Source organism: Delphinus delphis, chromosome 12 (genome assembly GCF_949987515.2).
Source record: "Delphinus delphis chromosome 12, mDelDel1.2, whole genome shotgun sequence".
In the NCBI taxonomy this organism is placed as follows: domain Eukaryota; kingdom Metazoa; phylum Chordata; class Mammalia; order Artiodactyla; family Delphinidae; genus Delphinus; species Delphinus delphis.
In genome coordinates this window covers 54,940,911-54,956,154 of record NC_082694.2, presented here as the reverse complement: position 1 = coordinate 54,956,154, position 15,244 = coordinate 54,940,911, and the positions used below count along the sequence as shown (strand labels likewise).

Sequence of the window (15,244 nt, the reverse complement as noted above, 5' to 3'; positions counted from 1 at the left end):
GATAACCACAATGAACAGCAAAAGGATAGAGATGTAAGAGGACATCAAAATCATAAAATGTGGAGAAGGAGAGTAAGAAAATGTAGGGTTTTTTTTCTTTCCCCTAGAATGTGTTTGAGCCTATATGACTACCAGTCTAAGGCAAATAGATATAGGAAGGGGTTAACATACTTGAAAAACAGGGTAACCACAAATCAAAAACATACAACAGACTCACAAAAACCAAAAAGAAGAGAACATAAGTATAATACAAAAGAAAGGCATCAAACCACAGAAGGAAAAAAAAAAAGAAAGGGACAAAGAAGAAATATAAAATTAATGAGAAAATGAGTTTTTAAATGGCAATAAATACATATCTATCAATAATTACCTTAAATGTCAATGGAGTAAATACTCCAGTCCAAAGACAGAGTGGCAGATTGGATAAAAAACACAAGCCTACGATATGCTGCCTACAAGACACCCACTTTAGGGCAAAGGACACACAAAGACTGAATGTGAGGGGACGGAAAAAGATATTTCATGCAAACGGAAATGACGAGAGCAGGGGTCGCAATGCTCAGACAAAATAGACTTTAAAACAAAGGCCATAAAGAAAGATAAAGAGGGATACTATACAATGATAAAAGGTTCAATACAAGAGGAGGATTTTACACTCATCAACATATATGCACCTAATATAGGAGCACCCAAATACATAAAACAAATACGGACGTAAAGGGAGAAATAGACAGGAATACAGTAATAATAGGAGATTTTAACACGCATTCACATCAATGGACAGATCTTCTAAGACAGAGATTAAGGCAACAGAGATCCTAAATGATACAATAGAACAGTTAGACTTAATTGATGTTTTCAGGACATTACATCCAAAAAACCTAGAATACACCTTCTTTTCAAGTGCACATGGAACATTCTCTAGGATTAACCACATACTAGGGCACAAGACAAGCCTCAACAAATTTAAGAGTATAGAAATTATTTCAAGCATCTTTTCTGACCACAACAGCATAAACCTAGAAAGTATCCACAGAAAAAGTGGGAAAAAATGATTACATGGAGATTAAACAACATGCTTCTAAAAAACAGATGGGTCATCGATGAAATCTAAGAGGAAATTTTAAAAATACCTTGAGACAGGGCTTCCCTGGTGGCGCAGTGGTTGAGAGTCCACCTGCTGATGCAGGGGACGCGGGTTCGTGCCCCAGTCTGGGAGGATCCCACATGCCGCGGAGTCCGGAGCCTGTGCTCCGCAGCAGGAAAGGCCATGGCAGTGAGAGGCCCGCGTACCGCAAAAAAAAAAAAAAAACAACCTTGAGACAAATGACAATGAAAACACAACCATACAAAATCTATGGGATGCAGCAAAAGCAATTCTTAGAGGGACGTTCAGAGCAATACAGGCCTTCCTCAAAAAAACAAGAAAAATCTCAAACAACCCCACCTACCACTTAAAAAAATCAGAAAAAGGAGAACAAACAAAACCTAAAGTCAGCAGAAGGAAAGAAATAATAAAGATCAGAGAGGAAATAAAAGAGATTTTAAAAAATAGAAAAAAATGAATAAAACCAAGAGCTGGTTCTTTGGAAGAATAAACAAGATTGACAAACTTCTGGCCAGGCTCACCAAGAAGAAAAGAGAAAGAACCCAAATAAACAAGATATGAAAAAGGATACATAACAACTGATACTGCAAAAATACAAAAAACCATAAGGTAATACTATGAACAATTATATGCCAACAAATTCAACAACCTAGAAGAAATGGACAAGTTTCTAGAAACATACAGCCCACCAAAATTAAATCAAGAAGAAATAGATAATGTGAACCACTGATCACAAGAAGTGAAATAGAATCTGTAATTTTAAAACTCCCTACAGGGACTTCCTTGGTGGTCCAGTGGTCAAGAATCTACCTTCCAATTCAGGGGATGTGGGTTCGATCCCTGGTCAGGGAACTATGATCCCATATGCCGTGGGGCAACTAAGCTTGTGCACTCTAGAGCCCGTGAGCCACACCTAGAGAGCCCACATGCCACAACTACTGAGCCTGTGTGCTCTGGAGCCCATGCACAGCTAGAAAACCCTGCATGCCACAGTGACTGAGCCCATGCACTCTAGTGCCCGTGCGCCACAACTAGAGAAGCCCATGTACCGCAACAAAGAACCCAAGTGCTGCAAAGAAAGATCCTGCATGCCACAACTAAGACCTGATGCAGCCAAATAAATAAATATAATTTAAAATAAAAATAAAAGCTCCCTACAAACAGAAGTCCAGGACCAAATGGCTTCACAGGCCAATTCTACCAAACATACAAATAAGAACTTGTACCGATCCTTCTCAAACTCTTCCAAAAAATTGAAGAGGAACACTCCAAAATACATTCTGTGAAGCCACCATCACCCTGATACCAAAACCAAAGACACCACCAAAAGAGAAAATTAAGGCCAATATAGATGAAAAAATCTCAACAAATATTAGCAAACCAAATCCTACAACACATTAAGAAAGATCATATACCACAACCAAGTGGGATTCATCCCAAGTTCACAAGGATGGCTCAACATATGCAAATCAATCAATGTGATACACCACATAAATGAAAGAAAAGACAAAAACTACATGCTTATCTCAGTAGACGCAGAAAAAACATTTGACAAAATTCAACATCCATTCATGATAAAAACTGTTACCAAAGTGGGTATAGAGGGAACATAATCTCAACATAATAAAAACCATTTATGATAAACACACAGCCAATATAATACGCAATGGTGAAAAGCTGAAAGCCTTCCCACTAAAATCTGGAACAAGACAAGGATGCCCACTCTCACCTCTTCTATTCAGTGTAGTACTGGAAGTCCTACCCACAGCAATCAGACAAGAAAAAGAAATAAAAGGTATCCAAATTGGAAGGGAAAAGGTAAAATTGTCATTTTATGCAGATGATATGATGCTATATATAGAAAACCCTAAAGACTCCACACAAAAACTACTAGAACTGATAAACAAATTCAGCATGTAGCAGGATACAAGATTGACATACATAAATTGGTTGCATTTCTTTACACCAACAATGAAATATCAGAAAGGGAATGTAAAAAAAAAAAAAGCTTTTAAAATTGCACCCCCCCCCCCAAAATAAAATGCTTAGGAATAAACCTGACCAAAGAGGTAAAAGACTTATATGCTGAGAACTATAAAGCATTAATAAAGAAGCCTGAAGATGATTCAAAGAAAGGTAAAGATATCCCATGCTCTTGGATTGAAATAATTAATATTGTTAAAATGGCCATACTACCCAAAGCAATCTACAGATTTAATGTAATCCCTATCAAATTACCCATGACATTTTTCACAGAACTAGAATAATCCTAAAATTCATATGGAACCATAAAAGACCCAGAATTGCCAAAGCAATCCTGATGAAAAAGGACAAAGCAGGAAACATAACCCTCCCAGCCTTCAGACAATATTACAAAGCTACAGTAATTGAAACAGCATGGTACTGGCACAGAAACAGACATACGGATCAATGGAACAGAATAGAGAGCCCAGAAACAAACCCACACACCTATGGTCAATTAATCTTCAACAAAGGAGGCAAGAACACACAGTGGGTAAAAGACAGTCTCTTCAGCAAGTGGTGCTGGTAAAGTTGGACAGCCACATGTAAATCAATGAAGTTAGAACACACCCTCTCACCATACACAAAAATAAACTCAAAATGACTTAAAGACTTAAGACATGACGCCATAAAACCTAGAAGAGATCATAGGCAAAACATTCTCTGATATAAATTGTACCAATGTTTTCTTAGGTCAGTCTCCCAAGGCAGTAAAAACAAAAATAAACAAATGGGACCTAATCAAACTTACAAGCTTTTGCACAGCAAAGGAAACCATAAACAAAACAAAAAGACAACCTACAGAATGGGAGAAAAATTTGCAAACAACACAACCAACAAGGGCTAAATTTCCAAAATACACAAACAACTCATACAACTGACCAACAAAAAAAACCAAACAACCCAATTGAAAAATGGGCAGAAGACCTAAATAGACATTTCTCCAAAGAAGAAATACAGATGATCAATAGGCACATGAAAAGATGCTCAACATCGCTAATTTTTAAAGATATGCAAATCAAAAAAACTACAATGAAATACCACCTCACACTGGTCAGAATGGCCATCATTTAAAAGTCTACAAATAACAAATGCTGGAGTGGGGGTGGAAAAAAGAGAACCCTCCTACACTGTTGGTGAGAATGTAAGTTGGTGCAGCCACTGTGGAAAACAGTATGGAGGTCCTCAGAAAACTGAAAATAGAATTACCATATGATCCAGCAATCCCACTCCTGGGCATATATCCAGACAAAACTATAATTCAAAAAGATACATGCACCCATATGTTCATAGCAGCACTGTTCACAATAGCCAAGACATGGAAACAACCTAAATGTCCATCAACAGATGAATTGATAAAGATGTGGTACATATATACAATGGACTACTACTCAGCCATAAAAAAGAATGAAATAATACCATTTGCAGAGATTATCATACTAAGTGAAGTCAGAAAGAGAAAGACAAATATATGATATCATATATATGTAGAATCTAAAATATGACACAAATGAACCTATCTATGAAATAGAAACAGAATCAGGGACATAGAGAATAGACTGGTGGTTGCCAAGGAGGAGGGGCTGGGACAGGGTTGGATTGGAAGTTTAGGGTTAGCAGATGAAAACTGGTATATACAAAATGGATAAACAACAAGGTCCTACTGTGTAGCACAGGGAACTATATTCAATATCCTGTGATAAACCATAATGCAAAAGAATATGAAAAAGAATGTATATATATATGTATAACTGAGTCACTTTGCTATACAGCAGTAGTTAACACAACATTGTAATTCAACTATACTTCAATAAAAAATAAATTTAAAAAAAAATAAAATATGACACAAATGAACCTATCTATGAAATAGAAAGAGAATCACAAACAGAGGGCACTGGTGGTTGCCAAGGGGTTAGGGGTTGGGGAGGGATGGAGTGGGAAGTTGGGGTTAGCAGATGTAAGCTTTTATATACAGAATGGATAAACAACAAGGTTCTACTGTATAGCACAGAGAACTATATTCAGTATCTGTGATAAACCATAATGGAAAAGAATATAAAAAAGAATGTATATATATGTATAACTGAATCACTTTGCTGTACAGCAGAAGTTAACACAACACTGTAAATCAACTATATTTCAATTTTTATAAAAAGAAAAAAAAGAAAATGCACATTCCTGAGTCCCCACACCCAGAGATCCTGAATCAGTGGGTCTGGAATGGGGCTCAGTAATCTGCATTTTTCATCAGCACCTCTGGTGATTCTGACATACTTACTTTGAGTATAACTTTTTGAAGAATAGGCAAATTTAAGGAAATAGTCTATCAACAAGCAGGCCAAGACTGCATGAGTTAGTAATAACTAAGATCATTTCCAAGGTGGAATAGCTTTTAAGAAGCCTTCAGACTCCTGGAGACTTGTGTATCTGCTAGCCAAGTTCAGTTGGAGTAAGCATAATTGCTGTCATTAAACAGGAAAGTAATTTATTCTCTGTTCTTCCATTTCCACTATAAAATATGTTGACTCTAATATGCCATGCACCCAGCTTCAAATAAGCACACTTACTAACCTCAAGAACACCAAGATTGATGAGTGGTATCCAAGTGGATAGCAAACTACCTGGTTATTGTAGTGAAATACGACTTCCTAAACTAGTTACAATGCATGTGGTTCCAGCACTCTGGAAAACAATTTCACCATGTCTACAAGGAACTGCAGTCTTAGGAGCAGACAGGCACCCTGCTTGAGTGCTGTGGAGAAAGAACTCCCTTCAAATCAACAGGGAACGTTTTGATCTCAGAAGTTTCACTGACTTGGTGGGAATAGGAATTTTTATTATATATTTTGATTTTCTTATACATCACTGTCCTTTTTTTTTTTTTTTTTTTTTTTGTGGTACGCAGGCCTCTCACTGTTGTGGCCTCTCCCGTTGCGGAGCACGGGCTCCGAACACGCAGGCTCAGTGGCCATGGCTCACGGGCCCAGCCGCTCCGCAGCATGTGGGATCTTCCCGGACCGGGGCACGAACCCGTATCCCCTGCATCGGCAGGTGGACTCTCAACCACTGCGCCACCAGGGAAGCCCCACTGTCCATTTTTGACTGAGACAAACTGTCACATGTTGAAAGTCATTGTGTTTTTCTAAGATTACGGTATCACTAACATTTAATAGCTTGAAGTCACGTGCTATGTCAATTTTCCAAGTGTTTCTGAGCTAGAATGAAATTCATCTGCATATGAATAGTAGAAAGTGTTTCCACTTACATTGTACACCCATATCTTTAGTAAGTTGAAATCAGTGATTTCAAAAGAGGTTCCTGTGGGACTCTCTTTGAACTACTTTAATAGATTATCATCTCCAGAATTGTCTGTAACTGATGTGACATATATAATCTGTAAGACATTATGTAACTATTATACCATAATCATCAGTGTCAAAGACCTTTTATAAAAATTGACAATACTATTCTGGTACTTTACCAATGTCTGCAGATCCTTAAATACTGTTCTAAGAAATAGGATTTTACTGTGGTTTCCTTAATGAAATGATCTTTCCCACTATAATGTGAGATCTTTCAAATACTATAATTTATCATTCATTACATGTTAGGTCACAGTAACTGAACAAGTTCATGTATTATCTAAGATATTCTCACTCAAAGTTACCATGGTAACATGAAGACAGTTTCACTTCAGACTTGTACATGAATTACTTGGAGATCAGAAAGATCATTTAGTCCAGAACCCACTTTTAATAATCTATATACATAATTTAATCCCTAAAAATATACATTTATCAGCATTCTTTCTCTTTACAATTCAAGAACATGAATTCCTAGTGTGTGATTCTGTTCTTAGTGTAAATGTTGTGTCAATTGAGCATCTTTTCTATGTGGACTTTAAATAACAGCTGCTCTCCAACCTTAAAAATGTCATTTCTCAGTGCATATACTTTAGTAACATTTACTTTTAATTTTATAAGTAAACTAAGCAGAAAGTGAAAACTAGCAAACTAATCTTTTTGTCTAGTGTGCTGTTCTCAGTTCAGCCCACTTCTGCCATTTTTCATTTTAACCATCAGTAAAATGAGTGGCTGCTCTGTGTCAGGGGTCTTTATCCAACATCTGTCCAACATCCTCTCCATGTGATCAGTTAACTTATGTAGACATGTGCACGTAAATAGGGTTTTTAAATGAAAATGAAAGCATTCTTACCTAATTCTGCGTGATGCTTTGCTTCAATCAAACCACAACTTTTTCTGTTACTTACAATCATTCAAATGTTTTCTTTTTTACCAAAGCCTTTATCAAATGTAAGCATAAGCTTTAACTGACCTATTTTTCTGTCTCTAGAACAAAGAAAACAAATAGTCACATTAGTCTCCCATAACTTTATGAATTATTATGAACATCTTTGGACCAGCTCAGTCACAATTTCCAAATACCACATGTCCCTCCTGGAATAGCATTCAAGGCCTGCATGGATCCAAGGGGCACAGGGAGTCTTAATGGTTAAAAGTCTTACGAGGTACTACTAAGAATCACGTAACATTCTTATTTCAGAAATTCAAAGCAGTCATGTACATCTAGGAGCTTAAGTTCCATTTCGCAGCAATGTTCTTTACTATCTGCTAATGAGATAATCCCTGATTTTAAAAACAATTATTCCTAGGATGACAAGAACTGGGATAAATGAATACAAAATCAGAAAGTTGGCTGTGAATCTGGACGTTGCACCTGGGCAGGTTCTCTCAATGAACTGAATTCCTTGACTGAAGGCACACATTGGATTAGTTGACATAGAACCATTTGAGTTGCCTGCCAGGGAAAAGATTGACAATGTCAAATATGGTACTTGCAAGGTAATTTAATCAGCACGTATTTATCAGATGCCCACTAAATGCTCAGCAGTCTGCTAAGTACTCTTCTTCATGAAGATACAGGAAATTTTAGAGAGCCCAGAATTCATTATTAGATGAAGCAATAGTGAGTGTTGGGGGCCTTGAAGATGGAAATGGGTTTGTTTCCATTTTGGGTGTATATTCAGTACCATAGTACTAATAAAAATTATGATCACTTAGCACTGCATATCCCAAGGTTACTAATGTTATCACCTAAAGATAGATAAAACGACTACTAAATTCTGCCCTGTTCTTTAGGTGTCTTCACAGAGTGGCCTGGGATTTCCAATGGCCAGGAGGGCCTTGCTGTGCTCCCACTGCCCTCTTGTGGGATTAGGGAACAGATTTTTGCCAAAAATGGCTTCACTCAGCTACATACTCTGTACATTTGGGGGAAGAAGAAGCCACTGCAGCCTGCTTCAACCTGTTCAGTAGGTATAGGAACTGATCCATCCAGAATATACTAGAGTTTACCTCAGTATACATTAAGTCTATCATTTTCTAAAAACATCAGAGTGCCCTTAAGCTACTGACCTTTGACAACTGACTAACTTGACTACTGCTTATTATTTTCAAAATCAGAGAAAATGTTAGACTCTTCAAAACAAAGTTTTAAATCTCTTTTACAATATAGCATTTACTTAAAAAAAATACATTTCCCTCAAGGAATTGTTTTTTTCAAACTAATATGTAAAAATAAATTCCAAAATTGAGTACTTACCACAAGTGAAATTCTGGCCATAGAACTCATTGACTACAAGAATCTCACAGCAATATTTTTGGAATGTAAAATAACTGAAGATTTTAAAAGGAAGGGGCATTTCTTCTGTGTTTCTTAAGAAAAAGCAAAAAGAAAGAAAGATGAACTTCAATAGGCTCTGGTAGCAGTCCTACCAAATGAAAAGAAAGGCAACCCTTATGTTTCCCAACAGGAATATACATAGTTTTTCATCTCTCATTATAAAAATATGTTCATTAGAAAAACTTCAAACTACACTGAGAAGTATAAAGAAATACCACTGCCCAGAAATAACTATTGTTAACATTTTGGTGATATATGTAATGTGTATTTATAACATTTTACATAAATGGAATTAAACTCCTCATCCTCTTTCCTAACCTGCTTTTTCAAACAAACGTATGCCTCAGACATCCTTTCAAGTCAGTAAGCATAACACACCATCATTTTTAATCACAACTTGGTGATCCATTATAGTAGGAACCTTAATTTAACACACCCCTAATGATGGATTGGTGTCTAATTTTATTGGTAAGCACCATTGATATAAAAGAAAACAAATAACACACCACATTAGAGGAGGACGTTTGTGATTAAACAGATTTGAGGTGCTAATGTATGAAGTGAGAACTAAACTATAATACAAGGGGAAAAGGATGGTGAGAAAAGCAGACATTCGTTGTGAAACCTGTTTCAGGAGAAACTTCACGCTGACCCTGTGGCCTTCTTAGTTCACTCAATAGCTTTTATCAACCAACAAATATGTATTACATTCTATTTGTGAGGCACTAGTTCTAGGTGCTTACGGAATTCGAAAGAAGTATCCTACCCCTAAAGACTCATAATGTAGTTGGGAGACATAAACTATACATTCTCAAGGCTATAAAAATACAGTAGTGAACAATTTGTGCTTAGAAAGTACAGAAAACCAGTACTACATGTCCGTGACATTCTTGTATTTAGTATTTATGGTTTCACCAAGTGATCCCCAAACTCCATGACTTTCAGTTATTGGCAATTTTCTGAGGCACAAAATTGAATTAGCCACATTGAGAGGCTGCTAACTGGAAAGGACAGATCGGAGTCTGGGGAGGATGTAGGGGCAGAGGAAGGACACTCTAGGAAGGCAGAATGGTATGAGCACAGGCATGTGGGACTGGATGGACTAGAAAGGCAGAGGATCCGAAGTGGGAGCGGTGGGAGGTGAGTTTGGAATGGTAGCCATGAACCGGCTACTTCAGGGCCTTGCAGGCAGTTGACATTGAAGGACCATGATAAAAGTCACATTGCAATCAGTGATTTAAGAAAATTAAAGTGGCACCAGCAAGTAGGATGGACCAGAATAAGAGTAGAGTAGGAACAGCAAAAAACAAAGCAGCCTACAGCAGAAGTTCAAGGATGAGATGACAAAGGCTTGTAAGAGGATGATGGCCATGAGAAGATGGCTGCCCAGATGGCTAGAGTGTGAGGTGGGAACCATGTGTCTTCATCTTGTACCATACCACACAAGGCAAACTCAAAAGCTCCATGTGCATCTGTGATTTGACATCAGAGAAGAAAACCGTGATTTGGTGACTGATCCAGTGTGTAGGCAGTCCAAGAAGAGAGAGTAGTCATTCATTTATTCACTCAATCCAAATATTTTTGGCAAACCTAATTGGTTAAAGGCCTTGGGCCAGCCACTGAGAAGAGCTATAACTATGAATGAGACACGGCTGCTGCCCTCAAGAGGCTGACTGCAACTGAGCAGCATGTGATGGGCTGTGAGACCCAACAAAGGGGGCTTTCAGAGAGAGCTCGCCCTGCCAAGGGAACAACAGCCAGGCTTTGTGCAGGCGGCAGAGGGGGGACAAATGGATCTGTGAAAGACACAGGAGGAGAGCTAGGCTGTGTCACAGCAATCCTTGCAGTACATCCAAGAGGGAGGAACCACAGATCTAAATTTACTGATGTGGGACCATCTACATTATATTGTTAAAAGGGGGGAAAAGCATGCATACCTTACTCCTTCACAATAGTATGAGCTCATTTTAATTAAAGATTATATAAAAGTCTAGCAAAATACACAACAAAATTTAACTCTGGGTTGTGATACTTCAGGTAACTTTTACTTAACTTCCTTATACATTTCTGTATTGTGTGCATTTCTCCCCCTAAGAACTTGCATTATTTTGTAAGCAGAAAGAACAACAAAGCTATTTCCACTTGTGTTTAAAGGAAGAGACAGCCAAAAGTGCACATGTTGCAGGCACTCAGTCAGGAAAGACGATGACTTGAGGGAAAATACATAAACTCAATGACTAGGAGGTTGATGTGGGGCCTTCAGGAGCGCAGTTTCACCCCAGTGATGGAGCAGAACCCAGGTGAAGCCTTGGGATGTTGAGATCTTGCAAAGAACCCAACAGCATTTTGATAATGTTGGCCACTGCCCCCCTCTCAAGAACAATGAATCCCCTTTCCTATAAACCAAATACGTGAAATAGTGCCAGACTGATCGGAGCACATAATGTTTCAAATATGAAAGAGGAGATGCTGCTGAAGATTGGGTCTGTCATTTGCTGGCTTGATCCCATGCCATTGGGGTGATCTTATCTGTGCATTTTTCATAGATGCTAACAAGCCAATTAAGCAACGTAGACAAATACAATGTAATGGTGTCACTGTAAAAAAATATCCTCCCTGACTGTTCAAAACGAACTCACTTGGCTTTATAATAACTCACTACAGTTCATGAAGTGTTTCCACGTTGCTGATCTCATTCCAGTCTCATGATCCCTTGAGGCAGGTGGGGCTGAGATCATTATCTCCATTTTATAAATGAGGAAACTAATTTAGGTAGAAAAGTAACTTGCCAATGGTCACTTGGCAACTAAGTGGTAGGAGAAAGACTCTGACTCCAGGGTCGGTGCTGTCTCCAGGGAGCCACATGCCTCCCCGGAGAGTCTTCACAGCGTGTGATCAGAACAAAGTCAAGTCTGAGCTTAGTTTTCTTAACTGAACGTGGATTGCTCTGAGAGTTAATTAAACAAATATGATTACATACAGTAGCTGCTCAATAGCTTTTTTCTTTGATTTTTTAAAACATCTTTATTGGAGTATAATTGCTTTACAATGGTGGGTTAGTTTCTGCTGTATAACAAAGTGAATCAGCTATACATGTACATAAAACCCCATATCTCCTTGCTCTTGTGTCTCCCTCCCACCCTCCCTATCCCACCCCTCTAGGTGGTCACAAAGGACCGAGCTGATCACCCTGTGCTATGCAGCTGCTTCCCACTAGCTATCTGTTTTACATTTGGTTGTGTATATATGTCCATGCCACTCTCACTTCGTCCCAGCTTACCCTTCCCCCTCCCCATGTCCTCAAGTCCATTCTCTATGCGTCTTTATTCCTGTCCTGCCCTTAGGTTCTTCAGAACCTTTTTTTTTAGATTCCGTATATATGTGTTAGCATACGGTATTTGTTTTTCTCTTTCTGAATTACTTCACTCTGTATGACAAGACTCTAGGTCCATCCACCTCACTACAAATAACTCATTTTCGTTTCTTTTTATGGCTGAGTAATATTCCATTGTATATATGTGCCACATCTTTATCCATTCATCTGTCGATGGACACTTAGGTTGCTTCCATGTCCTGGCTATTGTAATAGAGCTACAATGAACATTGTGGTACATGACTCTTTTTGAATTATGGTTTTCTCAGGGTATATGCCCAGTAGTGGGATTGCTGGGTCCTATGGTAATTCTATTTTTAGTTTTTTAAGGAACCTCCATACTGTTCTCCATAGTGATTGTATAAATTTATATTCTCACCAACAGTGCAAGAGGGTTCCCTTTTCTCCACACCCTCTCCTGCATTTATTGTTTGTAGATTTTTTGATGGTGGCCATTCTGACTGGTGTGAGGTGATACCTCATTATAGTTTTGATTTGCATTTCTCTAATGATTAGTGATGTTGAGCACCCTTTCATGTGTGTGTTGGCAATCTGTATATCTTTGGACAAATGTCTAGGTCTTTTGCCCATTTTTGGATTGGGTTGTTTGTTTTTTTGATATTGAGCTGCATGAGCTGCTTGTAAAATTTGGAGATTAATCCTTTGTCCGTTGATTCATTTGCAAATATTTTCTCTCATTCTGAGGGTTGTCTTTTCGTCTTGTTTATGGTTTCCTTTGCTGTGCAAAGGCTTTTAAGTTTCTTTAGGTCCCATTCGTTTATTTTTGTTTTTATTTCCATTCTCTAGGAGGTGGGTCAAAAAGGATCTTGCTGAGGGCTTCCCTGGTGGCGCAGTGGTTGAGAGTCCGCCTGCCAATGCAGGGGACAAGGGTTCATGCCCCGGTCCGGGAGGATCCCACATGCTACGGAGCGGCTGGGCCCGTGAGCCATGGCCGCTGAGCCTGCTCGTCCGGAGTCTGTGCTCCGCAACGGGAGAGGCCATAACAGTGAGAGGCCCGAGTACCGCAAAAAAAAAAAAAAAAAGATCTTGCTGGGATTTATGTCATAGAGTGTTCTGCCTATGTTTTCCTCTAAGAGTTTGATAGTGTCTGGCCTTACATTTAGGTCTTTAATCCACTTTGAGTTTATTTTTGTGTATCGTGTTAGGGAGTGTTCTAATTTCATTCTTTTACATGGAGCTGTCCAGTTTCCCAGCAGCACTTATTGAAGAGGCTGTTTTTTCTGCATTGTATATTCTTGCCTCCTTTATCAAAAATAAGGTGACCATATGTGCGTGGGTTTATCTCTGGGCTTTCTATGCTGTTCCATTGATCTATCTTTCTGCTTTTGTGCCAGTACCATACTGTCTTGATTACTGTAGCTTTGTAGTATAGTCTGAAGTCAGGGAGCCTGATTCCTCCAGCTCCATTTTTCGTTCTCAAGATTGCTTTGGCTATTCGGGGTCTTTTTGTGTTTCTATCCTGTTCCATTGAGATATATATATATATTTTTTTTTTTTTCCACCAGTACCATACTGTCTTGATTACTGTAGCATTGTACTATAGTCTGAAGTCTGGGATCCTGATTCCTCCAGCTCCGTTTTTTTCCCTCAAGACTACTTTGGCTATTCGGGGTCTTTTCTGTTTCCATACAAATTATGAAATTTTTTATTCTAGTTCTGTGAAAAATGCCACTGGCAATTTGATAGGGATTTCATTGAATCTGTAGATTGCTTTGGGTAGTATAGTCATTTTCACAATATTGATTCTTTCAATCCAAAAACATGGTATATCTCTCCCTCTGTTGGTATCCTCTTTGATTTCTTTCATCAGTGTCTTATACTTTTCTGCATACAGGTCTTTTGTCTCCTTAGGTAGTTTTATTCCTAGGTATTTTATTCTTTCCGTTGCAGCAGTAAATGGGACTGTTTCCTTAAATTCTCTTTCAGATATTTCATCATTAGTGTATAGGAATGCAAGAGATTTCTGTGCATTAATTTTGTATCCTGCTACTGTACCAAATTCATGATTAGCTCTAGTAGTTTTCTGGTAGCATCTTTAGGATTCTCTATGTATAGTATCATGTCATCTGCAAACAGTGACTGCTTTACTTCTTCTTTTCCTATTTGGATTCCTTTTATTTCTTTTTCTTCTCTGATTACTGTAGCTAAAACTTCCAAAACTATGTTGAATAATAGTGGTGAGAGTGGACAACCTTGTCTTTTTCCTGATCTTAGAGGAAATGGTTTCGGTTTTTCACCATTGAGAACTATGTTGGCTGTGGGTTTATCAAATATGGCCTTTATTATGTTGAGGTAAGTTCCCTCTATGCCTACTTTCTGGAGGGTTTTTTATCATAAATGGGTGTTGAATTTTGTCAAAAGCTTTTTCTGCATCTATTGAGATGATGGGTTTTTCTCCTTCAGTTTGTCAATATGGTTTATCACATTGATTTATTTGCATATATTGAAGATTCTTTGCATTCCTGTGATAAACCCCACTTGATCATGGTGCATGATCCTTTTAATGTGCTGTTGGAGTCTGTTTGCTAGTATTTTGTTGAGGATTTTTGCATCTATGTTCATCTATGTGATATTGGCCTGTAGTTTTCTTTCTTTGTGACACCTTTGTCTGGTTTTGGTATCGGGGTGATGGTGGCCTCATAGAATGAGTTTGGGAGTGTTCCTCCTTCTGCCACATTTTGGAAGAGTTTGAGAAGGATAGGTGTTAGCTCTTCTCTAAATGTTTGATAGAATTCGCCTGTGAAGCCATCTGGTCCTGGGCTTTTGTTTGTTGGAAGATTTTTAATCACAGTTTCGATTTCAGTGCTTATGATTGGTCTGTTTATATTTTCTATTTCTTCCTGGTTCAGTCTCGGGAGGTTGTGCTTTTCTAAGAATTTGTCCATTTCTTCCAGGTTGTCCATTTTATTGGCATAGAGTTGCTTGTAGTAATCTCTCATGATCCTTTGTATTTCTGCAGTGTCAGGTGTTACTTCTCCTTTTTCATTTCTAATTCTGTTGATTTCAGTCTTCTCCCT

The 15,244-nt window shown here is 38.2% G+C and overlaps 1 protein-coding gene across 2 annotated transcripts in view; it reads right to left on the bottom strand.

The window, feature by feature from the left end:
* Positions 1 to 5,917: 5,917 nt before the first annotated feature.
* Positions 5,918 to 15,244, bottom strand: part of ABCG5 (ATP binding cassette subfamily G member 5) — a 34,633-nt gene continuing 25,306 nt past the window's right edge. Inside the window, exons 12-14 of one of the 2 annotated variants that reach the window (XR_009521456.1) lie at positions 8,753 to 8,865; positions 7,346 to 7,948; positions 5,918 to 6,524 (exon numbers count right to left, since the gene is read on the bottom strand). Coding sequence is in view for 1 of the 2 variants with exons in the window: in XM_060026711.1 (XP_059882694.1) it covers positions 7,755 to 7,948; positions 8,753 to 8,865 (307 nt within the window). In the remaining variant the exon portion in view is untranslated. Of the gene's footprint in view, positions 7,949 to 8,752; positions 8,866 to 15,244 lie in introns of both variants that reach the window. The other variant, XM_060026711.1, reaches the window with a different exon arrangement.